At 40.9% G+C, this 27,487-nt stretch overlaps 2 protein-coding genes and 1 long non-coding RNA gene across 3 annotated transcripts; 1 reads left to right on the top strand and 2 right to left on the bottom strand.

Annotated features, from left to right (window-relative positions):
• Positions 1 to 1,451: 1,451 nt before the first annotated feature.
• LOC141765056 (uncharacterized) lies at positions 1,452 to 2,494 on the bottom strand. The gene is made up of 3 exons (XR_012593367.1): positions 2,448 to 2,494; positions 2,264 to 2,353; positions 1,452 to 2,079 (listed from the first exon to the last, which is right to left on the bottom strand). It is a non-coding gene; the product is annotated as an uncharacterized LOC141765056 (long non-coding RNA).
• A 12,057-nt stretch (positions 2,495 to 14,551) lies between these two features.
• On the bottom strand, positions 14,552 to 17,510 carry LOC141765054 (SUN domain-containing protein 3-like). The gene is made up of 8 exons (XM_074630900.1): positions 17,421 to 17,510; positions 16,833 to 17,233; positions 16,524 to 16,618; positions 16,268 to 16,391; positions 15,533 to 15,651; positions 15,221 to 15,391; positions 15,037 to 15,126; positions 14,552 to 14,854 (listed from the first exon to the last, which is right to left on the bottom strand). Exons 2-8 carry the CDS (start codon positions 17,176 to 17,178, stop codon positions 14,747 to 14,749), a joined length of 1,053 nt encoding a protein of 350 aa, XP_074487001.1. The 5' UTR covers positions 17,179 to 17,233; positions 17,421 to 17,510; the 3' UTR covers positions 14,552 to 14,746.
• Positions 17,511 to 20,506: 2,996 nt separating this feature from the next.
• Positions 20,507 to 24,578, top strand: LOC141765055 (interleukin-9 receptor-like). The gene is made up of 6 exons (XM_074630901.1): positions 20,507 to 20,727; positions 20,831 to 20,945; positions 21,039 to 21,141; positions 22,073 to 22,161; positions 22,254 to 22,392; positions 22,574 to 24,578. The coding sequence occupies exons 1-6, from the start codon at positions 20,628 to 20,630 to the stop codon at positions 22,775 to 22,777; spliced, it is 750 nt and encodes a 249-aa protein (XP_074487002.1). The 5' UTR covers positions 20,507 to 20,627; the 3' UTR covers positions 22,778 to 24,578.
• The last annotated feature ends 2,909 nt before the right edge of the window (positions 24,579 to 27,487 follow it).

The following is a 27,487-nucleotide window of genomic DNA, read 5'->3' as shown; positions in this document are numbered from 1 at the left end:
AGAGCAGTCGCTGTTTTGATTATTTATGTTTTTATTTATCTGCACCATCCTTGTATTTTTCACTCAAACACAAATGGTGCAGTAGTTCAACACTGTTCTCACAGTTTGGTACCTCAAATTACAAAGCTTCTTTTCATTTCATTTAAAAATGTATTTAGAACATGTAGAATACAAAAAAAATAAAGAAAAAGAGAATGATCATACCAACAAGTGGACAACCAGAAAGAAGTAGTATTTACATACAATGAAAAGCAAAAGAAAAGCAAATTGTCAAACACTTCATGCCTTGATTTATATATTCGAAAAGGAGTAAGAAGAAGTACAAACTTATTTAATCCCACCCCTTCTCCATAACTCATTCATTAATAATTAACCAGCTTCCTTATTGAGCCATACATATACTCTAATTAAATGTTCTTAAATTTGTCTACTATAATTACCTTTTATCTCTGTCATACAGAAATATGAATTAATTACTGATATAATTATCCTTATCAAACTATAAATTTGTTATCAATCCAGAATACCAATTCATTACTTATAATATAACTTAATCACAATACCAATTACTTACTTATATATTTAACTTAATCATATTGACTAGTTATCTTTTCGTATATGCGCATATTATTATTGATAATATACAATTTATAATATACAATATGCACATGCAATACAACATGCAATACACATACACACACACACACATATATATATATATATGTATACATTGCATATTGCACTACATGCGCACACTGCACACCACATACACATATACATATATGTATACATACGTATATATATATATATATATATACAATACACAGCATCTGACCATGAATACATTATTCTAAATTTGATTTTGAATTTTAAATTTGCATTATTCTTTACAGAAAAAATAGGAAGATAGACTAATACAGAATAAATATTAAGTAACCAATAAATAAATGAACAAACAGTAATAGATAAATAAACAGTAACCCCTGTAAACACCTTGTGATTGTCAAACCCCCACTTCATCCCTGTACCTTGTGAACATCATGTCTTTATACCTTATTTTAAACTGGTTTAAGTTTGGACATTGCTTTAGCTCCACAATGAAACTGTTCCATAGTTTCACTCCACAGATTGAGATACAGAAACTTTTCATGGTTGTCCGAATACTGTGAGTTTTAAAATGACCTGTTTAAATGTGTTACATACTCTGATGGTTGGAATCAAAATTCATCAAGGTTAAGTTTTTCAAGTTTATTTTTTATTTCATATCACCTGAATCTGGCATTTATGTTGTTTGTTATTCAATTTGTAAATGTTAAATTATATGTTGGAATTGTTACATGATCAATAATGTGCTTTTGTAAGATGGAAGAATGATATTTGTATGTTATTTTATACTTGTATCAAGTTCACTGCACTTGTGGGTTTCAAATAGATGATAAAACAAGCAGAAATATTTTTTTGATTTTTATTGAACAATAATCATTATTATTATTTGTGTATGGGAGGAAACCAGAGTACCTGGTAAAACCCATGCATGCACGGAGAGAATACTCTACACAGACATAGGCCGATCACCAGTCCTTCCTCTGTGCGGCAACAATGCTGATCACTCTGCCACCGTGCAGCCCTCAAACTATGGAAGTATGGTGAACTCTCACAGTACACCACACCTCTAACCAGCAGGTTCGTATGGTGAACATTCACAGTACACCACACCTCTCCCCAGCAGGTTCGTATGGTGAACACTCACAGTACACCACACCTCTAACCAGCAGGTTCGTATGGTGAACTCTCACAGTACACCACACCTCTAACCAGCAGGTTCGTATGGTGAACTCTCACAGTACACCACACCTCTAACCAGCAGGTTCGTATGGTGAACACTCACAGTACACCACACCTCTAACCAGCAGGTTCGTATGGTGAACACTCACAGTACACCATATCCCATATAGGAGCAAACACCGTCTTCTATATGGTCCCATAGACCCTGAAATTGTACACGCAAGTGTAGTCAGGATTTCCCCAGTTGCTCTCGACTTGCAGCTTCACATGGCTGAAGACACCTGCTTCCTGATCCTGAGAGATAGAGAAATGAACAGAGAGAGTTAGTTGAGCACAAACCGAGAGGATGGGAAATAAGGGATATAATGAGTAGCCTACAATGAGGACAGACAAACTGTAATTCTTATGATATATTAGCTTGTGGGTGAAATTTAAAAAATGCATGTGCATGTGTTTCGTTGCACGATGTAATACTCACAGACAGTTTGAAAGTCTGCAATGACTCGCCGTCCTGATCATAAAGAAAGGTTCCTAGTAGGGTACCTTCATCCTCTTTAGTCTTCATGCCCTGCAAGAGAGAAAGATAGAGATCCAGTTGAGCACCTTGTTGTTCTCCGTGTATGTGACGTCTGCAGTGTAACAATTTTAAATTTGTGACTTACATAGACAGCAAACATCTTTGGGCTGCTCGAGATGCTGTCAGTTGTCACGGTCTTTGAAATGTGACCCAGTGTCACATGGCTGATGGTCACTGGGTGGGACAGGGCTATGACTAAATGTCCACGCTCACCATCAAATGGCCAGCAGCGTCCGTCCACGATTGGTCCTCCCTGCAGAATGAAAGAGTATAAAAAAAAGTTTAGATGGTATGAGGTATAACAAAATAGACAGTAAAACAATCCAAACCATTAGATGATATTGCCAAACCGCATAGCCATGTGTTTTGTGTGTGTAGTTCCTAGTTCCTACCTGAGTCACAATACTTGGGTCTACAGGTGGTCTCCAAAGACGCATCAGGTATACAAGAAAACAGGTTGGTCCGGTGCATTGGTATGTTTCCGAGGACAATCGAGCTAAAACAAGGGCCCCTGCACACAAAAACACACACAAAGAAAGTGAAAAAGGGATCTCAAAACTAAAAATTACATGTGTGAATTACAATCTGACAGATTGAAAAAAATGATGAGGGTGATTTAGATGTCTCACCTTGCGACTCCAGGGCAAAGTTGAGCATAGTGTCCCCTGGTGGCTCCTTGACCCACTTTAACCTCAGCACCTCGTCCTGCAGCATTCTCATCCGCTCCCCCATCCATTCATATGTGCTCAAGGCCTGTAAGTGACAGGAGATTCATTTGAATGGTGGATGTTGACATCATTGTGTGTTTCAACATGTAGGTGAGAACATATTTGGGCTGTGATTGTGTTTTATAGGTGCACATTAAGAATAAAAAGAAGGTCATACCTTATCCCGCTTGGTTGATGGGAAAAGTGACGCTGAGGGTCCTGAGTCAAGAGAGTTGCTGTTCATGGATAGAGCCAGGGTGACGTATACAATTCCTGATGGATGGAGAGAAACAAAGTATTGGAGAAACAGGTCAGTGATGTTTAATTCAAAAGACAGACACTCTACAGTATAAAACACACAAGCTGATGAACAAGATATGATTGTTTGTAGAAGGAGAGATCGCTTACCAAGACACACGGGCAGCATGAAGAACAGCCAGCGAATAATGCCGTTCCAGCAGGCCCCGTTGCCCCCGCTGTCCTTGTTGTCCCCGCTGGCCCAGCTGGCCCTGTTGGCCCCACTGGCCCTGTTGGCCCCTATGGCCCAATTGGCCCCTATGATCTCGCTGGCCATGCTGATTCTCTTGGCGATGGACTTTCTCACACCGTCTGGAGAAAACCTCCTTTTTCTGAAAGTATTGTATAATGAAAATGAGAAAGAGTGAGAGCTTTGAAGATGTATAATGAAGAACTTATGACTGTTAAACACATAGCCTGTGTATGCTACAGAACATACTGTATACAAGCATGACTGTGACACACACACACACGTCAGCTTACTTGTACATAGCCGTCTCCTTGTAGGACATGACTGGTTGTCCTAGATGGTTGTAATATCCTGCGTTGGTCAGTCGAACGCTTCTACATACCGTGACTGTAAACAAAACAAGAGAGCAGAGGAGGTGGTCAGTCACTCACTGACACAAGTTATGTCATACACTTTGACTTTTCTAACTACAACACTTCTACTGTAAGAAGCAACTCAGTGCATGTCAATAGTTTTGTGTTTTTGAGTGTCACACAGAAACCAAAAAAAAAACACTCTATGTCAGAGATGTGTGGATTCAACTAAAGCCATTTATGAGGTTGTAGTTTGTGTTGGATGAGCCTTTTAACCATCTTCTCTTCTTTTTGTGAATATAGACTGCTGTTTATTTTCCACATAGTCATACAAGTAACTTTTTCTTTAATATTTATAATATAAATAATTATATTTATCCTCTTTTATTACTTTTCTCAATGTCAGTTTTTGAATAAGTATAAATTCAATCAGTGCTCCATTACTGCCTAACCCAGTTGAATAGAGGCTTACAGGAACTACCACCTGTGCATGAGTCATTAAAGAAAACTATTTGACCTAACATCAAGTTGAACATATTGTTGTTGTTTTTTTGCACGATTAGAAACTTTGCAGTTATATTAGGAAATGTCAAGTCATCCATCCTCTGAATGTTCTAGGTCTGTAGTTTGTGGCTGTAACAATTCATGTTACACATACACACACTCACATACAGAGACGCGCGCGTACACACAAGCACATACAGAGACGCGCGCACACACGCACATACAGAGACGCGCGCCTAAGCACACACCTCTCCCTCCCTCACAGGGTAAAATAATATGAGCAGCGCCATTTTGTCGTGAACTGCGCGGCTCACGGTGAAATGGCGAGACCTCAAATCTCTAGAGGAGACGCGCGCACACACGCACGCACCTCTCCCTCCCTCACAGGGTTAAATAATACAGAGCTGCGTCATGGCGGCTATGTTCTCCTGTCTACTGTAGCATGATGCTAACAACACTTTACACGCACACACCTCTGCCTTTGTTAGACCACAGCAGTAACGTTATATACATTGAGGAGAATTTATGACTTCTTTACATACTGTTATATAGATATTTATGTTCACAGCAACAGTAACAGGACATTTACATGTTTTCATAAAGTTCAGCCTTAAAATGCTAATCTGTGAGGCTAGCTAGCTAAATACACAGTTAACGTGAGACTCACCTCAAACAGAAGTCAGAGAGGCAGAAGGAGACGTGAAGACGGTATTTAAGTGAAGGCCACAAAACAAAGAGCCAATCAGAGTTCTTTAATTTGAGAGGTGTCATCAGATTCATCAGGCTGGTTGCTGGGGCCCCCCTGAACCCTAGCAACAGGTTACACATTGGTTCATTACTGCCCAATGAAAGTGAGTTTACATTTGAAATCAAAACAACGGACATTTACATTAACACTGCTCTATGACTAAAGGAGACACCCCACGTGGTTAGCCACCTACTGGCGGGAAACATGGTCAGGCTGGTTGCTGGGGCCCCCCTTAGCCCTAGCAACAGCTTACACATTGGTTCATGTGTAACCAATGAAAGTGAGTTTACATTTGAAATCAAAACAACGTGATTAGCCACCTACTGGCGGGAAACATTAGTTCAAAACTCGAGTTAGTCATGCTATAAAAACTATTCTAGGTGACACACTATTGGTGTTGTTTAAACTGCGAGCAGCTTCTGTCCTCTGCGCCCTCTGTCGGGAGATTAACACACGCACGAACACACACAACAGCGCCGTGCAGTCAGAAATGTTACTGAACTGAACAAACTGAATATCTATCTGTTGATGCTATGAATTAAGGGTTTATTTTGACCAAAACCAGAGTTTGTGATTGTTGGAACAGTGGAAAGAGCTTCGCTCCTCCTATAACAGTAGGCCTGTACGCTACTGTAGGCCTATACACAGTTATAGGAGGAGCTTCGCTCTTCCTATAACTGTGTATATCAGAATCAGAATCAGAATCAGAAAGGTGTTTATTGCCAGGTGTAAGAGGTATACACTAGGAATTTTCCTTGCACCAGCCGTCGTTAATATAGAAACATATTCCCCCTCCTTTTGACTTGTGTGATAGCTCCGGGTCGCGGTCGGCTCGGAACAGCTGGAAGCCGGGCAGCTGCAGCGCAGAGTCCGGTATAGTTCCACACAACCACGACTCAGTAAAACACAAGACCGAAGAGAGGGAAAAGTCTCTGTTGGTACTGACCATCAGCAGCAACCCGTCCACTTTGTTGCTTTGCCTTGTGCTTCTAGGCACACTGGAATAATAACACTATGATGAAGGCATTAAACGGCCAAAAAAACAACAACAACGAAAGTGGCAACACTTCATTTTACAGGTCCGCAAATTTCATTTCTATATTACTGTAATATTACAAAATATATTTTACTTTTAACATATATTTATTGTTAGAATAGAGTAATACACCGTAAATCTAAGACCATTTACATATAAATCACAAATGAAACATGTGACATAAAGGTTTTCTTTTTTAACATAAATTAATTGTTAAAATAGAGTCATAAACCTCTAAAAAACAGAATAATTATCTTTAAAAATTATCAAGAAAAGCTTAAATACAGATAATTACGATTGTTATTACAAAAAAATACTGTAAATCTAAGACCATTTACATATAAATCACAAATGATACATGTAATTTTTAAAAAATATTTCTGTCATTTTGAAATACAGACAAAAAATGTCAAATTTCTTGAAAAAAACTGTAAAAACACACTAATGTTGTTGCTAAATAATAATTAATGTGCTGCTAAAGACATGTAAATCCAGAGGACAGATGGTCATTTTGTAATGGGTTATGTATGAATAATTGTGATGTGTTTTGTTTTTTGTCTGATGGGTCTTACCCATCAGACGCTGTCTGTCTATGGTAACAGGATGTCTGTTGTATGTGTACTTTTTCTCAAACTGAGCTGCCTGTGGATGCAAAATGAATTTCAGTGCAAACTGACAATAAAGTTGTATCGTATCGTATCGTAAGTGATTACTCTGTTTAGAAATAAACCTCACATTCTTACGAAAAAGTAGTATAATTCAAGTTTATTTTATGAAGTATACTTAACCCTCCTATTATTTTTGGGGTCAATTTGACCCCATTCAATGTTTAACGGCTGAAAAATAAATGATGACATCATTTTTTTGCTTCATATTTAATGACTTTTCCTAATTTAATGGGGACAACTGGGTAAACATAAAATTAACATGATGATATGTTTTCAATGTCCTGTACACATGCTGTACGCATCGGTGTTCTTTGGGGTCAATTTGACCCCAGGCTGTTTTAGCTGTATAAAACATATAAGAATTATCAACATTTTACACACATTTGTTTTGGTTGTTTTGGATGATATTGAGGTCACTATAACATGCAATTTTATAATCTTCAAAAAGCTTTAGGGCCCTAACCTAACATCACCATAACTGTAGTAGTGACAGTCTGATTCCCTCCCCCTATTCCAGTCCCGCCACAAAGCCCACCTGTTCTCCTCTGCCTACTCCTAGCCCCCCCTCCCCGTACCCATTTGTCCGTGTGTATGAATGAGAGTGCACCTGTGTGTGTCGTCTGTCCCCTGTTTGTTTCACACCGTCTCCCCCGATATTGTAAAGCGTCTTTGAGTTCTCTAAAAGCGCTATATAAGTTTAATTTTTATTATTATTATTAGTGCGAGAACCACTGATAGTTCACACGACATGGGGGAGGGGAAACATCATTCTCGCGAGAACTTTGATATTTCCCACGCTGCGGGGGCGGCAAAATATGGTTCCCGTGAAGATATTGATACTTCACACAACAAACATATAAAAGCTTGCACAGCAGCCTTCTAAACCATTTCTCTTGGTGCTCTGTGTGCTCTCTCTTTCTGCTCTCTCTCAACTGAAAATGACTTCTAAGGAAAGGTTTTCTGCCAATGAGGTGTTGTCACATCTCTTTGACCATGAAAGTGACATAGAGGAGAATGTGTCTGAGACAGAGGATGATGTTGAAGAGGACCCTGATTATGAGGCATCCTCCTCTGATGAGAATGAGACCCTCAGTGTTGACCCTCCTGTTGTCTCTCAACCACCAGCAAACACACTACCTTCCAAAAATGGAAAGTTATCATGGTCCGTCTCCCCACTTGAACAACAGGGTAGACTTAGTGCTGCTAATGTCATCAAAATGGTTCCAGGCCCGACTTCCGGTGTGGCGCTGAAGCAGATGGCTGCTTGAAAGAACCTCTCCCAATCGGTCGGTTTTAATCCCCTTAGAAAAATAGCTGAGACATAAAATTAAACTGAAGTATAACATGGAAGGGGAAAAGCAAAAAAAGGGTAAAGGCAAAACAGGCTCCAGACGCGAGAAAAGTGAATTAGCAGAGGAAAACTACGGCGATGAAGAAAGTCACGGCAACAACGGCGAGGCGGGGAAAGCTAACGAGGCGGTAGCTAGCTCGGACATGCAGGCTATCTACAATGAGATCCGGGCGCTCAGATCTGATCTGAAAAGTGATATGAGTGAATTCCGACTCTCGTTTTGTGAAGACATAAAGAAAGAGTTGAAAGAGTTTAGGGGAGAAATCAACCAGAAACTCAAAGAAGCTACAGGTGACCTGCAGGCCACCAAAGTCAGAGTGGCGGAGGCGGAACAACGCATCGCCGGTATTGAAGACTGGGATGCAGCGGCGAGAGAGGCACTTATTCAGACGATGGAAACTCAAGAGGCTCTGCAGGCTAAGCTAACTGATTTGGAAGCTCGCTCTCGCCGCAACAACCTCCGCATATACGGCGTGCCGGAGGGATCTGAGGGGAACAACCTACCGGAGTTTGTGACAAAGCTTATAAAGTCAGAGCTTGGCCCGCCGATAGCGGAGATGGACCTCGGAATACAGCGCTGCCACCGGGCTCTCGCTCCAAAGCCTCCAAACGATGCACCACCAAGATCACTGGTGATCTGCTTCCTCGAGTTCAGAATGAAAGAGCAGATAATGCATACTGCTTGGAGAAAGAAAGATGTCCGTTACGACGGGAAGAGGATCTATTTTGATCAAGATTATCCCTCCGACATTTTCAAGAAAAGAAAGGCATATGTGGAAATACTGAAGGAACTTAAAGCTAAAGGAATCCGTTTCCAAACGCCACATCCAGCCAAACTGAAGGTGTTTTTTGACAGCGGTACCCACACCTACGAGAGCGCGGCAGAAGCGGCTAAAGACTTGAAGAAGAGGGGATTCTCCATAGGACCCGTCAAGGAGCCCGACTCTGCAGCGGTGAAACAGCGGAGACTAGCAACGTGGGAGAAGGCAGGTGCGGGCCGCCGGGCTGTGGACCGAGAGCAGATACGGGAGAGACTACGGAGTTTTCAACGCAACCCCCCGGGAATATTCGGCGCTGACGAGTGATACGTTGAGGGTAATTATAACGGGGCTTATCGGTAAGTGGACGGAGCCATACACCTCCACGATGAGTCACTTGAATGACTGATAAAATAAATGTAAAATCCGACCTCGAAAATTACAAGGGACGGCCCAGTTATGAGTAGACTGACAGTGATACCGTGGCACTAACACTGGGCCACTAAACAACAGAGACAAAGTCATATTGTTTTAAACTAAGAGGCCACTCTGCTATTTTAGTTTCAACCAGTTTATTAAGACATTTGATATAATTTCTCCTGGAGCTTGCCTAAGTTGAATCTTTATACCGGCCGACTGGGAACAGTTCTGAACATTACCTGTGCAGAGTATTTTCTTTTGCACTGAGGGGAGGCCGAAAAGGCATTTGACTCAGTGGGTTGGGAATATCTGTACAGGGTGCTTGCCAGGTTTGGCTTTAAGGATGGTTTTATTAAGTGTATTAAAGCGCTATATTCCTGTCCAATAGCCAAGATTAAGGTTAACGGACACCTGTCGCAAACAATCCAACTAGAAAGAGGGACGCGCCAGGGGTGTCCCTTGAGCCCTGCTCTGTTTGCATTGTATATTGAACCCCTTGCCCAAGCAGTTAGAGAGGACTTGGAGATAAAAGGGATTACAATCAGAGGGGAAGAACATAAGATCTGTATGTTTGCTGATGATGTCCTGCTGTTCCTTGCGAGCCCTGAATCTAGTATTCCTAAATTGATGAGCCTTCTAAAAACATATAATTCATACTCTGGATATAAATTAAATATCCAAAAAACTCAAGCTCTCACTTTCAATTTTATACCCCCTCAAGATATGAGAAGGAAATATCACTTTAAATGGAATTCCCCCTCAATAAAATATTTGGGAATAAATTTAACAAAAGACATGTCAAAACTCTTTGAAAGCAATTACGGTCCTATCAATAAAGAGATAAAATCAGATATTCCTAGATGGACGTTGCTCCCATTAGACATGAGTAGTAGAAAAGAAATAATTAAAATGAACATGTTACCGCGGTTACTCTATCTTTTCCAGTCATTGCCTTTGGAAGTACCCCAAAAACAATTTAACGAATGGGATGGGATGATTTCGAGGTTCATCTGGAACAGCAGGAGACCTCGGGTAAAGTTCAAGACACTACAATTGTCAAAGGGGAAGGGAGGGAGAGCCCTACCATGCCTGCAGGATTATTATTACGCTGCCCAATTGAAACCTTTAGTGTGTTGGTGTGCACCAAACTATGAATCCAAATGGAAGACATTGGAAATAAAACAGATAGATACTCCAATACAGTCAATACTAGGTAACAGAAGTCAGGCTGAAAGGAGCTATAACAGATTAAACCAGTGGACCCTATTTTCAGTTAAGCTGTGGTTTAGGCTGCTGAAGAAATTACAACTGGAGAAACATGCGGGGGTCTTGGGTTGGGTAGCGTATGATCCAGGATTTGAGCCTGCAATGTTGGATGGGAGATTTAAACTGTGGGTTGGGAGAGGTATCACGTCTTTCTGTTCAGTCACCTCAAAAGGTCAACTACAGAGCTATCAGGATTTAGCAGATACATTTGGACTGGAAAAGCAGGACTTTTTCAGGTACCTGCAAGTTAGAGATTACTTTAAGAAAAAAATACAAAGCACAAAAACAAACGATTACAATTTGATTACTATATTCTCTGATGCATATACAAAAGAGAGAAGTAAAAAGTTGGTTTCCAAACTATATGGAAGTATACAAGACTCTAAGAAGCACTCTACAAACTACATTAAACAAAAATGGGAGAAAGAGTCAGACTCACAAATAACAGAGGAGGACTGGACAGAAATATGTGAGACTCAGGCAACTACTACAAACTCGGGATCCTGGAGGGAGTTTGGATGGAAGAACGTAGTGCGATTTTTCATTACTCCTAAATTAACAGCACTGCAAACAGACACGCAGAGCCGGGGCTTCTGTTGGAGGCAATGTGGAACCTCAATGGCTGATCATTTCCATATTTTTTGGGCATGCCCTAAAATACAGCCATATTGGCAAGAGGTGGCAACTGAGATCCATAAAATAATTGGAATAAAGTTAAAATACTCATTCATTACACTATACTTGGGAAAAATGCCAGAAATTGTTTTTCACAAAGATAAATATTTAATAAAGATTCTCTTGGCAAGTAGTAAGAAAGCCATAACGCGAAAGTGGTTGCAGACTGATCCTCCAACATTAGAACAATGGCGGGGTATTGTAAATCAAGTGTATTGTAATGAAAGACTCACATTTATTTTAAGGCTGGAATTGGAAAAAAGTATTGAGTACTGGGAAAAATGGATTGTGTATTTACACCGTTGATTGAAGTGTGACATTTTATATTAAGATGTATTTACAAAAATGTACTGTGATTTGATATTGTAACACCCATGATGACCTCATGTTCTTTGTTCTCAAATAAAAAAAGAGTTTAAAAAAAAAAAAAAATGGTTCCAGGCCCCACCAGATACGCTGTCAGCCATGTCCAAGACATAAAATCAGCATTTGAGCTCTTCATAACACCATCAATCGAAAAGCATATACTTGAGATGACAAATTTTGTTTTATTTAAAGGGCTATTTAGGTAGTCAACAAACAAACATAAAGTACCTGACACATAAACTTGGGTAACAATTTGAATTATAATCATTTTCTGGAGTTTTAAATTGCTGGGGTCAAATGACCCCAAGGATAAAAGATGTTAGTAAATTTGAAGGTAACAGCAGGGTTAAGTAAAAGTTCAAGTATATATTACCCAAGCATACTTTTATACTAATATCAGAGTACTGTATACTTAATAAGTGTACTGCTTTTGCTTGGGACTACATTGGCCCACTTCTTAGTTCATAAAAGTATATGTAAGAATAGAAAACTTTGAGTACACAACTAGTTTACATTGATTCCAGAGAGGTAGTCAGGCTACAAAGTTGACTGTAATGTGATCGACCTAATCTGGTGCTAAAGGTTGAGAGTGGTAGAGAGAGAGTGAGCAACATGCCCACAGTTCACAGGTCAACAGCTGGAAGTGAATGGAGGCGGTGACACGTTACACTAATGTTTGTTTGTTTATTTAGATCCCCATTAGCTCCGACTGAATCTGTCATGATCTAACAGATAAATATCATCATTTAACATGGATAATACCCTTACACACCCAAGAATACTTAATAATTACTAAAGTTTCTTCTTAAGTAATGCTCTTTTAGTGTTTTTTTTAAAACCATATATAGTATTTTGTTGTGTAATATGATTTGGGAGTGAATTCCATTCTTGCATTGCTCTGTATGTTGCTGTACTTTGACCTGATTTGGTTTTGGATCTTGGTAAAGTAAAACAACCTGCAGCAGCAGCATGCCTTGTGGAATAATTGTGTGTATCTGTACTAAAGGATGTTTTTTTTGTAAAAAATAAATGGAGTCTTTGTTGTTATAACATTCTTAAAGAAAACCATCAATGAATACAGCAATCTATTTCTCACCTCAAACCAAGAGAGACATTTATGCATTTTATGGCATCAATTCTATTTCATATCACCTGAATCTGACCTTTATGTTGTTTGGTAAATGTAAAATTATATGTTGGAGTTGTTACATGATCAATAATGTGCTTTTGTAAGATGTTATACACCTACAGTATATCAAGTTCACTGCACTTCAAATAGATGATAAAACAAGCAGAAATAATTTTCATGATCTTTATTGTACAATTATTATTATTATTTTTGTGTATGGGAGGAAACCGGAGATTTGTGTCTGATCAGAAGTGTCTTCTAAAAGCAAATTGTCAAACACTTGATGCCTTGATTTACATATTCGAAAAGGAGTAAGAAATAGAAACTTGTTTAATCACACCCCTTCTCCATAAGTCATTCATTAATAATTAACCAGCTTCGTTATTGAGTCATACATATACTGTAATTAAATGTTCCTAAATTTGTTTACTATAATTATTACCTTTTATCTCTATCATACAGAAATATAAATTAATTACTGATATAATTATCCTTATCAAACTATAAATTTGTTATCAATCCAGAATACCAATTAATTACTTATAATTATTCTCTTAGCTGTCCATCGTGTCCGATGATGACGATTGCTCCAGGGGGTTGGGGGATGGGGGAGGGGGTTCAGCGTCGTTGGCGCTGGTGCCACTTCATGTGGCTGTGGAGGCCGATGCGTGAGCCACACACTCGCCCGCAGGTGGGGCAAGGGAGCCCAGATGTTGTTGTAATGCCGGCTGCCCGCTGGTGTCGTTGGGCACGCCTTTCGGTCCTCCTCTGTTGGGTGGTGTGGTGTATTTGTTCGGTTGCTCTGGCACAGGTGACCTGCCAGGCTGACCTACCAAGTGCCAGATGTTCCAGATGGGTGGGGTTTATGTTGCAGAGCTTGAGGAGGTCTTTAGTGTAGTCCTTGTAGCGCCTCTTTTGTCCGCCAGCAGCCCGTTTTGCGTTGCTGAGTTGCCCATAGAGGGCTTGGCGGGGCAAGCGGTGGTCAGGCATGCGGATAGTATGCCCTATCCAGCGGAGATGTTTTTTTGCTAATGCTGCTTCCATGCAGATGGAGTTGGTCATGGAAAGGATCTCTGTATGAGGCACCCGATCTTCCCAAGAGAGGCCGAGGATTTTTTGGAGGCATCGAATGTGGAAGGCCTCCAAGTTTTTGATATGCCGTCTGTATGGGGTCCATGTTTCTGCCCCATAGCGCAGAGTGGAGGCACATACCGCGTTGTAAACAGCCACCGTGGTACTGATCTTCAGGTTTTTGTTTTGGAATACCCTTCTACGGAGTCGCCCAAAGGCTGATGAGGCTTTGTTGATGCAACTGTTTATTTCAGTGTCAAGGGAGCAGTCTGAGGAGATTGTGGAGCCAAGATAGGTGAACTGGTGAACTACTGTGAGTGGAACACCACCTATTTGAAAGTTAGGGAGTGAAGGAGGTTGGGTAGTGAGTTGTGCCATGACTTCGGTTTTTTGAATATTGACCTGGAGACCAAAGGACTGGTATAGGCTGGAGATTGTGTTAAGGGCATGCTGCATGGACTCTGGGCTATGTGCAAAGACAGCGCAGTCATCTGCGTATTGGAGCTCATGGATTTGGCATGTCTTTGTCTTTGTGTAGGCCTGGAGCCGTCGGATGTTGAATAGACTTCCATCAAGGCGGTGCTCCAGGTGAACTCCATCTCTGTGGTATAAATTTGTTATCAATCCAGAATACCAATTAATTACTTATAATATAACTCAATCACAATACCAATTCATTACTTATATATTTAACTTAATCATATTGACTAGTTGTTATCTTTTCTTATATGCGCATATTATTATTTATAATATACAATTTATAATATACAATGTGTACATGAAATACAACATTTATAATGCAATTTATTTTTATTATTATTATATATAGAAGCAAACACCGTCTTCTATATGGTCCCATAGACCCTGAAATTGTACACGCAAGTGTAGTCAGGATTTCCCCAGTTGCTCTCGACTTGCAGCTTCACATGGCTGAAGACACCTGCTTCCTGATCCTGAGAGATAGAGAAATGAACAGAGAGAGTTAGTTGAGCACAAACCGAGAGGATGGGAAATAAGGGATATAATGAGTAGCCAACAATGAGGACAGACAAACTGTAATTCTTATGATATATTAGCTTGTGGGTGAAATTTAAAAAATGCATGTGCATGTGTTTCGTTGCATGATGTAATACTCAGACAGTTTGAAAGTCTGCAATGACTCGCCGTCCTGATCATAAAGAAAGGTTCCTAGTAGGGTACCTTCATCCTCTTTAGTCTTCATGCCCTGCAAGAGAGAAAGATAGAGATCCAGTTGAGCACCTTGTTGTTCTCCGTGTATGTGACGTCTGCAGTGTAACAATTTTAAATTTGTGACTTACATAGACAGCAAACATCTTTGGGCTGCTCGAGATGCTGCCAGTTAGCGACACGGTCTTTGAAATGTGACCCAGTGTCACATGGCTGATGGTCACTGGGTGGGACAGGGCTATGACTAAATGTCCACGCTCACCATCAAATGGCCAGCAGCGTCCATCCACGATTGGTCCTCCCTGAAGAATAAAAAAGAGTATAAAAAAAAGTTTAGATGGTATGAGGTATAACAAAATAGACAGTAAAACAATCCAAACCATTAGATGATATTGCCAAACCACATAGCCATGTGTTTTGTGTGTGTAGTTCCTAGTTCCTACCTGAGTCACAATACTTGGGTCTACAGGTTGTCTCCAAAGAGATATCAGGGATGAAAGAAAACAGGTTGGTCCGGTGCATTGGTATGTTTCCGAGGACAATCGATCTAAAACAAGGGCCCCTGCACACAAAAACACACACAAAGAAAGTGAAAAAGGGATCTCAAAACTAAAAATCACATGTGTGAATTACAATCTGACAGATTGAAAAAAATGATGAGGGTGTTGCAAGGTGAGGTGCAGGAGAGCAAGGTGAAAAGTCACGAAGAGAAATCATCACACTGGCAGGTAAGTATGCTTGAAAAATAAGGCAGACTTTTATTTTCAGTCTGTAAAAATTCCATCAAACAAAGGAAAAACCACATGGAGGGAAAATCATCCTCTGCATTCAGTTTCACAGCTCACCACATGCCTGGTGCTGCTCTTTTTACCACTCTTCTTTTCCAACTCTACTTTCACACATGGTCATATAACCTAACAGCCCGCCTTTCCAGTTCAAACTGGCTTATCAGGCGAGTGCTGCCATCAGCTCAGACTGGAGACACCTGCAGTGAGAACCTGGGAAATCAGAGCACACCTGATTACACTTGGAGCCACTCAGTCCCTGTCAGTCAATTAACCCCTTAACTACCCACATAAGGAAAAACAAAGATAACTGTGATCAACCCCACTTGGCTTTACCAAACAGTTAGTGAGGGAGTTGTTGCTTCCTCACAGAGGGTGATTTAGATGTCTCACCTTGCGACTCCAGGGCAAAGTTGAGCATAGTGTCCCCTGGTGGCTCCTTGACCCACTTTAACCTCAGCACCTCGTCCTGCAGCATTCTCATCCGCTCCCCCATCCATTCATATGTGCTCAAGGCCTGTAAGTGACAGGAGATTCATTTGAATGGTGGATGTTGACATCATTGTGTGTTTCAACATGTAGGTGAGAACATATTTGGGCTGTGATTGTGTTTTATAGGTGCACATTAAGAATAAAAAGAAGGTCATACCTTATCCCGCTTGGTTGATGGGAAAAGTGACGCTGAGGGTCCTGAGTCAAGAGAGTTGTTGTTCATGGATAGAGCCAGGGTGAAGTATACAATTCCTGATGGATGGAGAGAAACAAAGTATTGGAGAAACAGGTCAGTGATGTTTAATTCAAAAGACAGACACTCTACAGTATAAAACACACAAGCTGATGAACAAGATATGATTGTTTGTAGAAGGAGAGATCGCTTACCAAGACACATGAGCAGCATGAAGAACAGCCAGCGAATAATGCCGTTCCAGCAGTGTTTGTAGAAGGAGAGATCGCTTACCAAGACACATGAGCAGCATGAAGAACAGCCAGCGAATAATGCCGTTCCAGCAGGCCCCGTTGCCCCCGCTGGCCCAGCTGGCCCTGTTGGCCCCGCTGGCCCTGTTGGCCCCGCTGTCCTTGTTGTCCCCGCTGGCCTCTTTGGCCCTGTTGGCCCCGCTGGCCCAGCTGTCCCTGTTGGCCCCGCTGGCCTCGTTGCCCCAGCTGGCCCCGCTGTCCCTGTTGGCCCCACTGTCCCTGTTGGCCCCGCTGGCCCCGCTGGCCCCGCTGGCCCTGTTGGCCCCACTGGCCCAGTTGGCCCCGTTGGCCCCTATGGCCCAATTGGCCCCTATGATCCCGCTGGCCATGCTGATTTTCTTGGCGATGGACTTTCTCCCACCGTCTGGAGAAAACCTCCTTTTTCTGAAAGTATTGTATAATGAAAATGAGAAAGAGTGAGAGCTTTGAAGATGTATAATGAAGAACTTATGACTGTTAAACACATAGCCTGTGTATGCTACAGAACATACTGTATACAAGCATGACTGTGACACACACACACACACACACACACACACACACACACACACACACACACACGTCAGCTTACTTGTACGTAGCCGTCTCCTTGTAGGAAATGACTGGTTTTCCTAGATGGTCGTAATATCCTGCGTTGGTCCGTCGAACGCTTCTACGTACCGTGACTGTAAACAAAACAAGAGAGCATGGTCAGTCACTCACTGACACAAGTTATGTCATACACTTTGACTTTTCTAACTACAACACTTCTACTGTAAGAAGCAACTCAGTGCATGTCAATAGTTTTGTGTTTTTGAGTGTCAGACACACAGAAACCAAAAAAAAACCACTCTATGTCAGAGATGTGTGGTTCTATTTCGTTCTTCCTGACTGCCAGAGGCAGTGTTTAACACTGGATGTTATCCATCTCGCGCACGCGCAGGTCGAGTATTTAATATCAACAAAGTCACATGTGACCTGGGATGACGTAGTTTATATAAGCCCACGTCATCATCAGAGATGTCCCTTGAATCTTCTCGCGGCAGGTAATCCGCGAATGCAGGTTGATTAAAGAGATAAGCCGTTGACTTTTCGCTGGAAGCCCTGCAACCGCATGGTTGGAGCTACGGTTCCGTCCTCCAAGGGCTGCGATTAGTTAATCACGGCTACACTCTAACACTTTAGACGCTGTAACACCGGTGTTTTTGCCGGTTCAATTCAGCGAGGCTAACGACAGGTGAGCTAGGATAACAAGGTGAGTATATCCTCCCGTCGTTAGAGTTTAAGTTACGTTTGTTGATAGGAGTCTGTTTTCGGTCTCCTTTATTGTTTATTGCCGCCGAGCTAAGTGTTTGCGCTACAGCATCGGCGAGTGTTGAGTCTGGAAATCTCAAGCCTTGGGCTAAGAACGGCAGAGATCCCAGCTCAATGTTCTTCAGGTTCAATTTTAATGGTGTCAGAAAGTCAACACAGGTTACTCAAATGAATCACATAATGCTGTACAAGTATTTTGCAAAAAGCAGAGTTTTCATGGTGTTTAATATCAACAGACATAAACACAACCAAAACCCGAGCAGGTCCGGACACGTCTGTCCGGACGCAACTGCCCGCGGTCTTTAGATCATAACCTTATATACTTGGGACAAAGAACTCACCCCTCTTTTCCTGTCATCATAAATCGTAGTATTCCTCAATTCTACTGGTCTCTGTCTTACTAATCAGCATATACCCTCTACCATATATATGATCTTAGTCCCTCCTCTACCATACATATGATCTTGGTACCTCCTCTACCAGATTCCCTGTTTTGGGCCCCCTGCAGCTGCAAAGTTGCTTGGATCAGCATTACATCACTAGAGCTGTGAGTTACAGTGGCCAGTGTGAGTATTACAGCACTGGGATCAATACAGCAGCACTATGATTGTATGCTGTTTCAGTAGTAAAAACAGTGTTATAGGATTAATACTTTTATCATTGTTTATCACATTTTTATATAGTTTAAAAGGGATTGCTTCCTCACGAGCCTCCGTCGGACAACGAGCCCGTTGGGCTGTTGTCGGCTAATTCAGTTCCTTTTACAGTGTGTATTGCTCAGCAGCGAGTGATTTCGCTCGTTAAAGCAGACATCTCCTTTGTTGATAGATAGAGCGACCGCTCCCCAGTAAGTGATTTCGCTTGTGGGTTAACTTATTTTGTGGCTGCTGTTAAAGGGGAAGTTATTATCTCCCCTGCTGTAGCCTATAGCTGATGTATGCTGGTAAGGCCTAAATAATTAAATTATTGTGGGGGGGCTCTCCAAAATAGCGACCCATATTGTGATAGAGGATAATAATATATGAAAGGGGACGGACGTTTGTGGTGGTAGTGGCCGCCTCTCTCTCTCATATTGTGGCAGGTCGTGGTAGGTAGGTAAGGTCGCTTGTTTTGGCCTTTTTTTGTTGGGAGAGTTGCTTCTCTTCGGCTTGTTTCTAGAGACTTGGTTGCGTGTTTCTCTCGTGAGATCTGGCAACATTGAACATTTGAACATTACAAAAAACAGAGGCATGTAGCCTTTAAGTAATAAATAAAAATAATTGACCCATTTTGTTCATTTTGGCGTATCAGAGGCATGTTATCAATCGATAGTCAGACGACGGACGTTACAAACTGACCGTGAATGCATCTGGTCCGTCAGCTCAGAGTACCTGGGGTAGGAGTAGGAGGCAGAGGATTTATTGTCGAAGTGAAAAGCAAACGCACCTATTTGGCAATATTTCACTTTTAATCCCAACGCTATAAGGGAACCATAACGTTAATGAGGTAATCGCCGCGAGGTGGATGGAGCCGTCACAGCCGGTATGCACGGAGCAGCGGCGCCAAGTAGACCCTCTTAACGGAGCCCCGCAGCAAAAGCTTTACCGGAGAGGCCAGAAGATCAGGGTCAGCGCTCTGCGCATGTTGACCGTCATCTTTTCTTGTAAAATGTCCGGTGTAATCGGTGACACCAGTGTTGTCACAAGTTTACTACCGGTGGGAATTTTCCTCAGTCACATCACTACCAACGACCCTCACAGGCATCGTACGGTACCTTCGGTACTTTAGAAAAAGAGTACCATCACTTTTTTTTTTATTTTGGCATCGACTTGGTACTGAAGTATCGGTTCTCGTGACATCCCTACTCTTTACATCCGAACATAAGCCGCTTTTCCACTGCAGGAACTTTTCCCCCAGAACTAAGAACCTTTTGAGGGACTCAAAGCGTCTAAATTAAGTTCTTGGGACATTTTGCGCCCCCCAAAAGGTCCTCGTCGGGGGGTAGTACTTTCTGAAAGTACAGGAACTTTGGGGATGGAGTTTGCAGGGATGACCATCGCTGATTGGTCAAACACACACACACAGCGCTGCTGCTTCAAATGTTGTTTGGATTATATATATATATATATATATATATATATATAGTATATATAGTTACATCACATTTACACAGGTGTTTTATATCAGTCTGTATAAGTAAAACCAAAGCGGACAAACTGAGGCAGGATCCGAAACATTTCTATTTCTGTTGGCGTAACAACCGTCTCTTGCTGCGTTTGTGGTACGGGGGCAACCGGGTGTCGGGTGCAGAAATAAACTCTGTCAAATACCACTAAATAAAGAAGCAGAGCAACATGCAGTTGTGTTTTCATCCATCTGCACAGGAGGAGAAGGAGGAGGAAGCAGTGAGGCACATCCCGAAGCAAGAACAATCCTTCATCCCCTTCCACCCCCCCCACAGCTTTGTGAAACAACCATCCTGGTGGTTCGAGATCTGACAACTTAAATGGAGAGAAAGAAGAAAACCCATCTGATGTTTCTTCTTCTGGCTCTGCTTTGCATCGGCGCTGCGCAAACTGAGAACTGTCCGAGCGACCCAGACATCGGTCAGTGATATTTTCGATGATTTGATATATATTATTATATTGTAGCAGAATTGATTTCAAGGTCTTTTGTTACACCTTTTTCATTTGTTCTTGTCTCCGTTAGCTGGCACGGATCTCTCTTGCGAAAGTGACTACAATCGTATCATCACTTGTGTGTGGAACAGCACATCTGCATCTGATCTTCCAGACAATGTGTGCACATTAAAGGCCTCATGGACGTAAGGACCGAAATGTACTTGGAGTAGATGTAAATGTACACAGATAACATTATGAGTGCAGTCAAATAATAAAAACAGCATGTTTTCCTCCAGTTCTAAATATCGTAACTACAACGCCGAATGTAAACTGGAGCCTGTTGACGTCTCCAGACCAACGCTGAGGAAGTGCACCCTGATCTTCAACATAGACGGCAGAGTGAGTATGAGGATATCTGTTGAGAGAAGAATGTACCAGGGGACACTGAAGGAAAAGTTCAACACTTTAGGAAATATACTGATTTGCTCTCTTGCAGAGAGTTAGATGAACAGATCAATACCTCTCTCTCATGTCTATCTGTTAAATAGAAGACTACAGCTACATATCACGCTCATTTCCAGGTTCATACTTGTATTTTGGGTTTCTACTAGAACATGTTTACATGCTTTAATGTTAAAAAAAAAAGGCCAACACAGTCTCACTGCAGTTTGTGAAATAGTCACAATGGCATCTCTGCAAGATTTCACAGATTGGAGGAAAACAACCAACCAGAGCCGAGCTGGAGCCTTGCCGTCTCGAAGCAGCTGTCAATCAATCGGCAACTCCGATCAAACGGTCAAACTAGGCAGCGCTGATCAAATATGAATCAATATCCTGTTACTGTAATGCCTATTTATCTCCTCAGATGTTTTCAGAAACATCTTGTAGTGTACTGTTTAGCTGTAAAATGAGAAAGTTTGTGACCCGGCAGCCATGTTGAGATCAAGTTGAGGAAATACCAAGCACCGCCCACCAGCCGGAGCACAGCCAATAGGAACGCTCTCTCAATGAAGTGACCTGTGATTGGCCAAAGTCTCCCGTAACAGGCTAGATTTTGTAAAGCCTGAAAACAGAGCCATGAGGAGGTGCAGAGGTCTAGTTTTCTCTCAGAACACTTGAATATGCTGAAAGGTTATTGTGGATTTTTTGCCCAATGATGCCAAAAAACTGTAGCCTACCGAAGCTTGAAGGCTATTAGCTGAGGCTTTTAATCAGACCAATTTATGAGTTCACCTGCCCAAAAGCCCGTACACTAATTTAGATCTCATTTCATTCTGTATTGTCGTCTGATGAATGTTTGATGAAGAGAAATATTCTTTTTTCTTCTCAGTTTGCGAGCTACGATAATCTGTCCATGGATCTGAACTGTAACCCCGGGAACCAAACTCTTAACGTTTACTTCATGCCAGCTTGTCACATTGAGTACAATGAATAATATATCGCCTCCTTGTGACTGTGAGCTATTCATGTTGACCTAAAACAAATGATCTGTGTGTGTGTGATGCTGCAGTAAAGCTGAATCCTCCGCCACAACCACGTATCAACTTCACCACCGCTTCCTGGTCCTCCCAAGTTGTATACAATCCCCGTTTCGATGAAGAGACTTACGGCTGCCAACTGCAGTGGAAACACCAGGATCAGTCGTGGAGTGTATGTATATAATCTGTTCCATGTTATGCATTAATGAGAGTGTTTTTTGTCAGAGATGAATAGAAAGAAGTGTTGGAGATTGAATGTTAAATGATTTGCACAAATGACTTGTGGTTGTAGGGAACCCAAGCAACAGTACATGAACATGACATTTCTTCCTTTTCACGATCCGTCTACGCAGGAAAGCAACGTTTTAGATACAAGTTGTAAATTGGACTGCAGCGTGGAGCTGAACCTCGATGAGCTGATACAAGACGAGAGGTACGAGGCACGCGTTCGAGCGAAGATATCTGGAAATGATTACAAGTCAATGTGGAGTGACTGGAGCCCCACTGCATCATGGGTGTCACCCATAGGAGGAACAAAAGAACCACCTCCAGGTTAAGGTTGCCAAATAGTGGAAGGCAAGCCATGTTCAGCTTAGAGCCGTTTGTTTCGTAGCTCTGCCTGAATTCCTGGGAAAGAAACCAGTTGGATGAACAATACATGTTTTTAAAGTCCGGGTAAAGCAAACAATAAATATGTGTTCTGAGTCACATCACAGGAAAATGAGTTATTAACCACCCAGCCAAATTTAAATGATAAAAAAAACAAAAAACGGCCAACACATAAAATTAAGCTTCCAAATCGTGAAAAAATAATCAGTATTCTCTGCACTGAATCCACGCCCAAGCGCGGGTGAGGTTTGATTACAGTTACAGTAACTTCTCGTAGGCCATCTCACTCCGTCGCACTACTTCTGCAGAATGTGCTCCAGAGACTTCCGCTGCTAACTCCCTGTTAGCCTTATGCTAACTCAGGGGTCGGCAACCTTTTACTATCAAAAGAGCAATTTTAGCCCAAATTTTATTATTTTTTTTAAATCCGTCTGGAGCCGCAAAACATTTGAGCTTTGTGATGACGGTAACACAGCTTATTACAGTAAGTCTAATACAGTGAGGGCCCAAGTGCAAATGAGAGGCAGGACATTGAAGAAACATCTCAGGACATTTGGCTGGAAGCTGCTGCTTGTTCTGGAAATGTCTTTAAATGACTTGTTGTCGAATCTGTCCCGGCACTATTAAATTCTCTATTTTCTTCAGAGACTTCTTTTTGTTGGGATTTGGAATCCATAGCTAGCCTATTGAGCTTTTGAGGTTCGACAAAATTAGAGGATAAGTCGCCGGCTGTAGACTTACATAGGCTATTACGCCCATTTTAGTTGACTGAATGATACAGGTTTTAGTATAGGCTACAGATTTATACAATTGGAGAATGTAAGAATCACCATAGACCTACAACAATGATATAAAAAATGTGATGTTAAAAAGCTCGGACCAAGCCAGGAATCTTGGTGTAGTCATGGACTCTGACCTGAGCTTTAACAGCCATATTAAGACAATTACAAAGACAGCCTTCTATCACCTGAAGAATATAGCAATAATTAGAGGACTGATGTCTCAGCAGGATTTGGAAAAACTAGTCCATGCATTTATCTTCAGCCGACTTGACTACTGTAACGGCGTCTTTACTGGTCTTCCTAAAAAATCGATCAGACAGCTGCAGCTGATTCAGAACGTTGCTGCTAGAGTCCTCACTTAGACCAAGAAAGTGGATCACATCAGTCCAGTTCTGAGGTCTCTACACTGGCTGCCTGTCTCTCAGAGAATTGATTTCAAAATACTGCTGCTGGTTTACAAAGCACTAAATGGTTTAGAGCCAAAATATATTTCTGATCTTCTGCTATGTTCTGAACCATCCAGACCTCTCAGGTCTTCTGGATCAGGTCTGCTTAGTGTCCCCAGAGTCACAACTAAACATGCAGAAGCAGCATTCAGTTTTTATGCACCAAATATCTGGAACAAGCTCCCAGAAACCTGCAGGACCGCTCCAACTCTCACTTCATTTAAAACAAAGCTTAAAACGTTCCTGTTTGCTGCTGCATTTAATTAAACCAGATAATGATCTCATACTGCACTAGAGCTTTTACTCTTGTGTTATATTCTATTTTAGCTTTTATCCTAGCTTTTATTTTTAGCTTGTTTTTATTTTCTAATCTTTAATGTTTTTATGTTTTTATAACTGTTTTAATTATGTCTTAATGTTCTTTTGCACTTTGCCGCAATGTTCTTGATTGTCTATGTAAAGCACTTTGAATTTGGCCTGTTGTTGAAATGTGCTCTACAAATAAAGCTGCCTCGCCCTGCCTTGCCTAAATGTTTTTAAAAATCCACAGGGAGCCACTGAAGAGGGGCTAAAGAGCCGCAGGTTGCTGACCCCTGTGCTAACTTGACCGAGGATAAAATAATTCAATCATGCATCTCTTCTAGACCTTCCAAATGTTAAGGAGAACCGAATCGATCAAATTCTGACAGAGATACGAGTCAATCAATTATGTAGAGATGTCTGGGTAATAAAACACCGCTGCAATTACTCCAAGCTCCAGTCTGATTTGTGATTGGTCGGATGGATAACGTGTATACAGCTGATAAAAATAGACCCATACGGGGCTTTAAACACGAGATGTACGTCATATGTAGGTCAAATGCAAAATGTAAACATTGAGAAAGAAAACCAGTTTCAGGAGTCAAGATTCAAGAGTTTTATTTGCCATTTGCACATATAAGTACTTTGGAATTCTGAGCAGTTTACACCAAGTCAGCTTTAAGAAAAGAAAAAAGGTAGAAAAGGCACAAGGTAATTACAGTACAAAATAAGTAGCACATTCAACTCAACACAATAAATAAATAAATTATTAAAATATAAAACACCCTCAGTGTAGTCAATAAATAAACTAAACTACCCTCTGCATAGGAACGATACCCCCAGAATACAAATATACAGCATATATGCTCCATGACCATGTTAAAAGAACTTGTAGCTCTCATAAAAATATTTTAAAAAAAGAAATAATTAATATATTTCAGACAATTACACAGTGGAAGGCAGCATATTGCACAGCATTTCAGTCCATTCAATATTGTGAGTCTTTTGAAAATATCAGTGCTGAGGAGACACACCAACATAAACTAATGCATACTTCAAGATACATTTCCATCTGAAATCATTTTATTTTATTATTATTTTATTAGATTAGCACAATGTTTCATTTCCGATGCCCTTATTTTAGAAGCACATCTCTAATTAAATATGCTCAAAACCACTTAAATTTAGTCTGTTTTATTTATTTATTTTGATGCATCCAACGACACTTCAAAAAAATAACTGTGTTTATATTTTAAAATCATGTTGTTTATGGACAATAAAGTTAATAAATAATAGGAGGAAGAAAACTTGTCTGTCACTTCCAGCTTTTTGTGGACTGTCCCTGCACCATAACTATATATGTTATTCCTATGTATTTGTAACCCACGTGCTGGAGCCTCTCTGCACACCCTGGGACTCTGCGTTGTGTTTTATAGTTGTGTTATGGGGTGTGGTGCAGATTAAGGGAAACACCAGCACAGTCTTTCTGATTGTGGTTGAGACCGGGAAGACTTTATTTGTCCACAACATCTGCTGTCATCTCACTTGTTCGTCCACAACCTATTTCAACAGAATATAGTTTTCAGACACCACATTGTAATATCCCCAGGTCTGGCTCTTATGTTCCTTTTCTTACAGAGAGCTAACTTAGCGTCTTCTCCCTCTACAGCATGCATCGAAACGTTTTGGAGAAAATGATGAGATCGTCCAGATAAATCAGGAGATGGGTGAAATTCATATCCCCAAAGCAGCAGGTCATGAGTCTCTGAAAGGTGGATGGAGCGTTTTGTAACTGTTGTAACTGAGAAGATCAGCAGAGTAAAGGATTGGGCGAGGCCTACAAATCGGAAGGAAGTGCTGCGGTTCTTGGGATTCGCTGGATATTACAGGCGGTACGTTAGAGACTACTCCGCCTTAGCTGCTCCCTTGTGCCGCCTCACCTCTGGATGGGAATTACAGCGCACCAGCGACACCTGGTGGCTGATTTAGGCTACTGCCTTACATATTGTATATCTGTACATTAGCAACATGCAGTCTCTTGTGAATTCATTGCAGCTAGTGGTTAAACTGGATGAACCCGTCTGTGGTTCACAGCAACAACTGGACTGCCCTCTGGTGGTTAGCTGCAGATGTGGATGAAGTATTTCAGTCTCTTCAGTCTTTCATACATTTCAGGATATTGTATAATGGAACAGGTTATAAACAGCTTAGTGTGAGAAAGGCTAATCACTTACTTTAGATTTCTTTACATATTTATGTAAGAGCCCACTCAAGTGACAAATAATACCAGATATTTAAACAGGAGAAGCAACCAAACATGCATCAGGAAATTCTGCATAAAACACCACAACACAAATTAAAAGGATAGAAAGAATTTTAAAAGAAATTAACACAATTTTATTTTTTGTGTGTCCAGTCCAAGTAAACTCTGAGGGCAGGTCCAGTCTGAAGCTGCAACGACTGGAGGTTAAGTGACAGTAGTTGGGTGTTTCTGCAACTATGGTCACTTTTGACTCTCCCAAATAAAATAGAATCAACCTCTGTGAATTATATAATTATATTATAGATATATAATAATCATCAGAGTATATAATACATATAATCAGGTACACAAAATTACATTTAATGGTCAACATTTAATCTGTAACATGTTTTTTTACAATGAGGTTTATTTTATACATTTTACTTTTTTAATTTCTATAATATTTTGAAGACATTTAAATTCATTTTCATCAAGCTGTGTGCATCATTGTAAATATTGATATAACAAAATGTTTTTAAAAATATGGGATTTCATGATTTTCTCTACATCCCGAAAAAATAAGACAGTAACCATAGATGTCTTCATACACAAAAATATATAACATGTTGTGTTACATGACAGATATTGTAATACTAATGTCTTTAAGAACATGTTGAAGAAATCACATCTTTGCCAATATTGCAGATAAATGGCAGCTAGCAAGGTCTGCTAAATTAGCTTTGACTCTTAGAGTTTAATATATACATTATGAATTTAACAGTAATATGAAGTTATTTTTGAAATGTAGTTCAAAATACACAATTAGTAAGCTGTATGGTGAGGACACACAATAAATACTTCAGAAGAGAACGTGATCGTGTTTTTCTT

This window comes from Sebastes fasciatus, chromosome 3 (genome assembly GCF_043250625.1).
Source record: "Sebastes fasciatus isolate fSebFas1 chromosome 3, fSebFas1.pri, whole genome shotgun sequence".
Taxonomy (NCBI): domain Eukaryota; kingdom Metazoa; phylum Chordata; class Actinopteri; order Perciformes; family Sebastidae; genus Sebastes; species Sebastes fasciatus.
The sequence above is the reverse complement of the archived record's forward strand: the minus strand, read 5'-3'. Positions and strand labels throughout refer to the sequence as shown.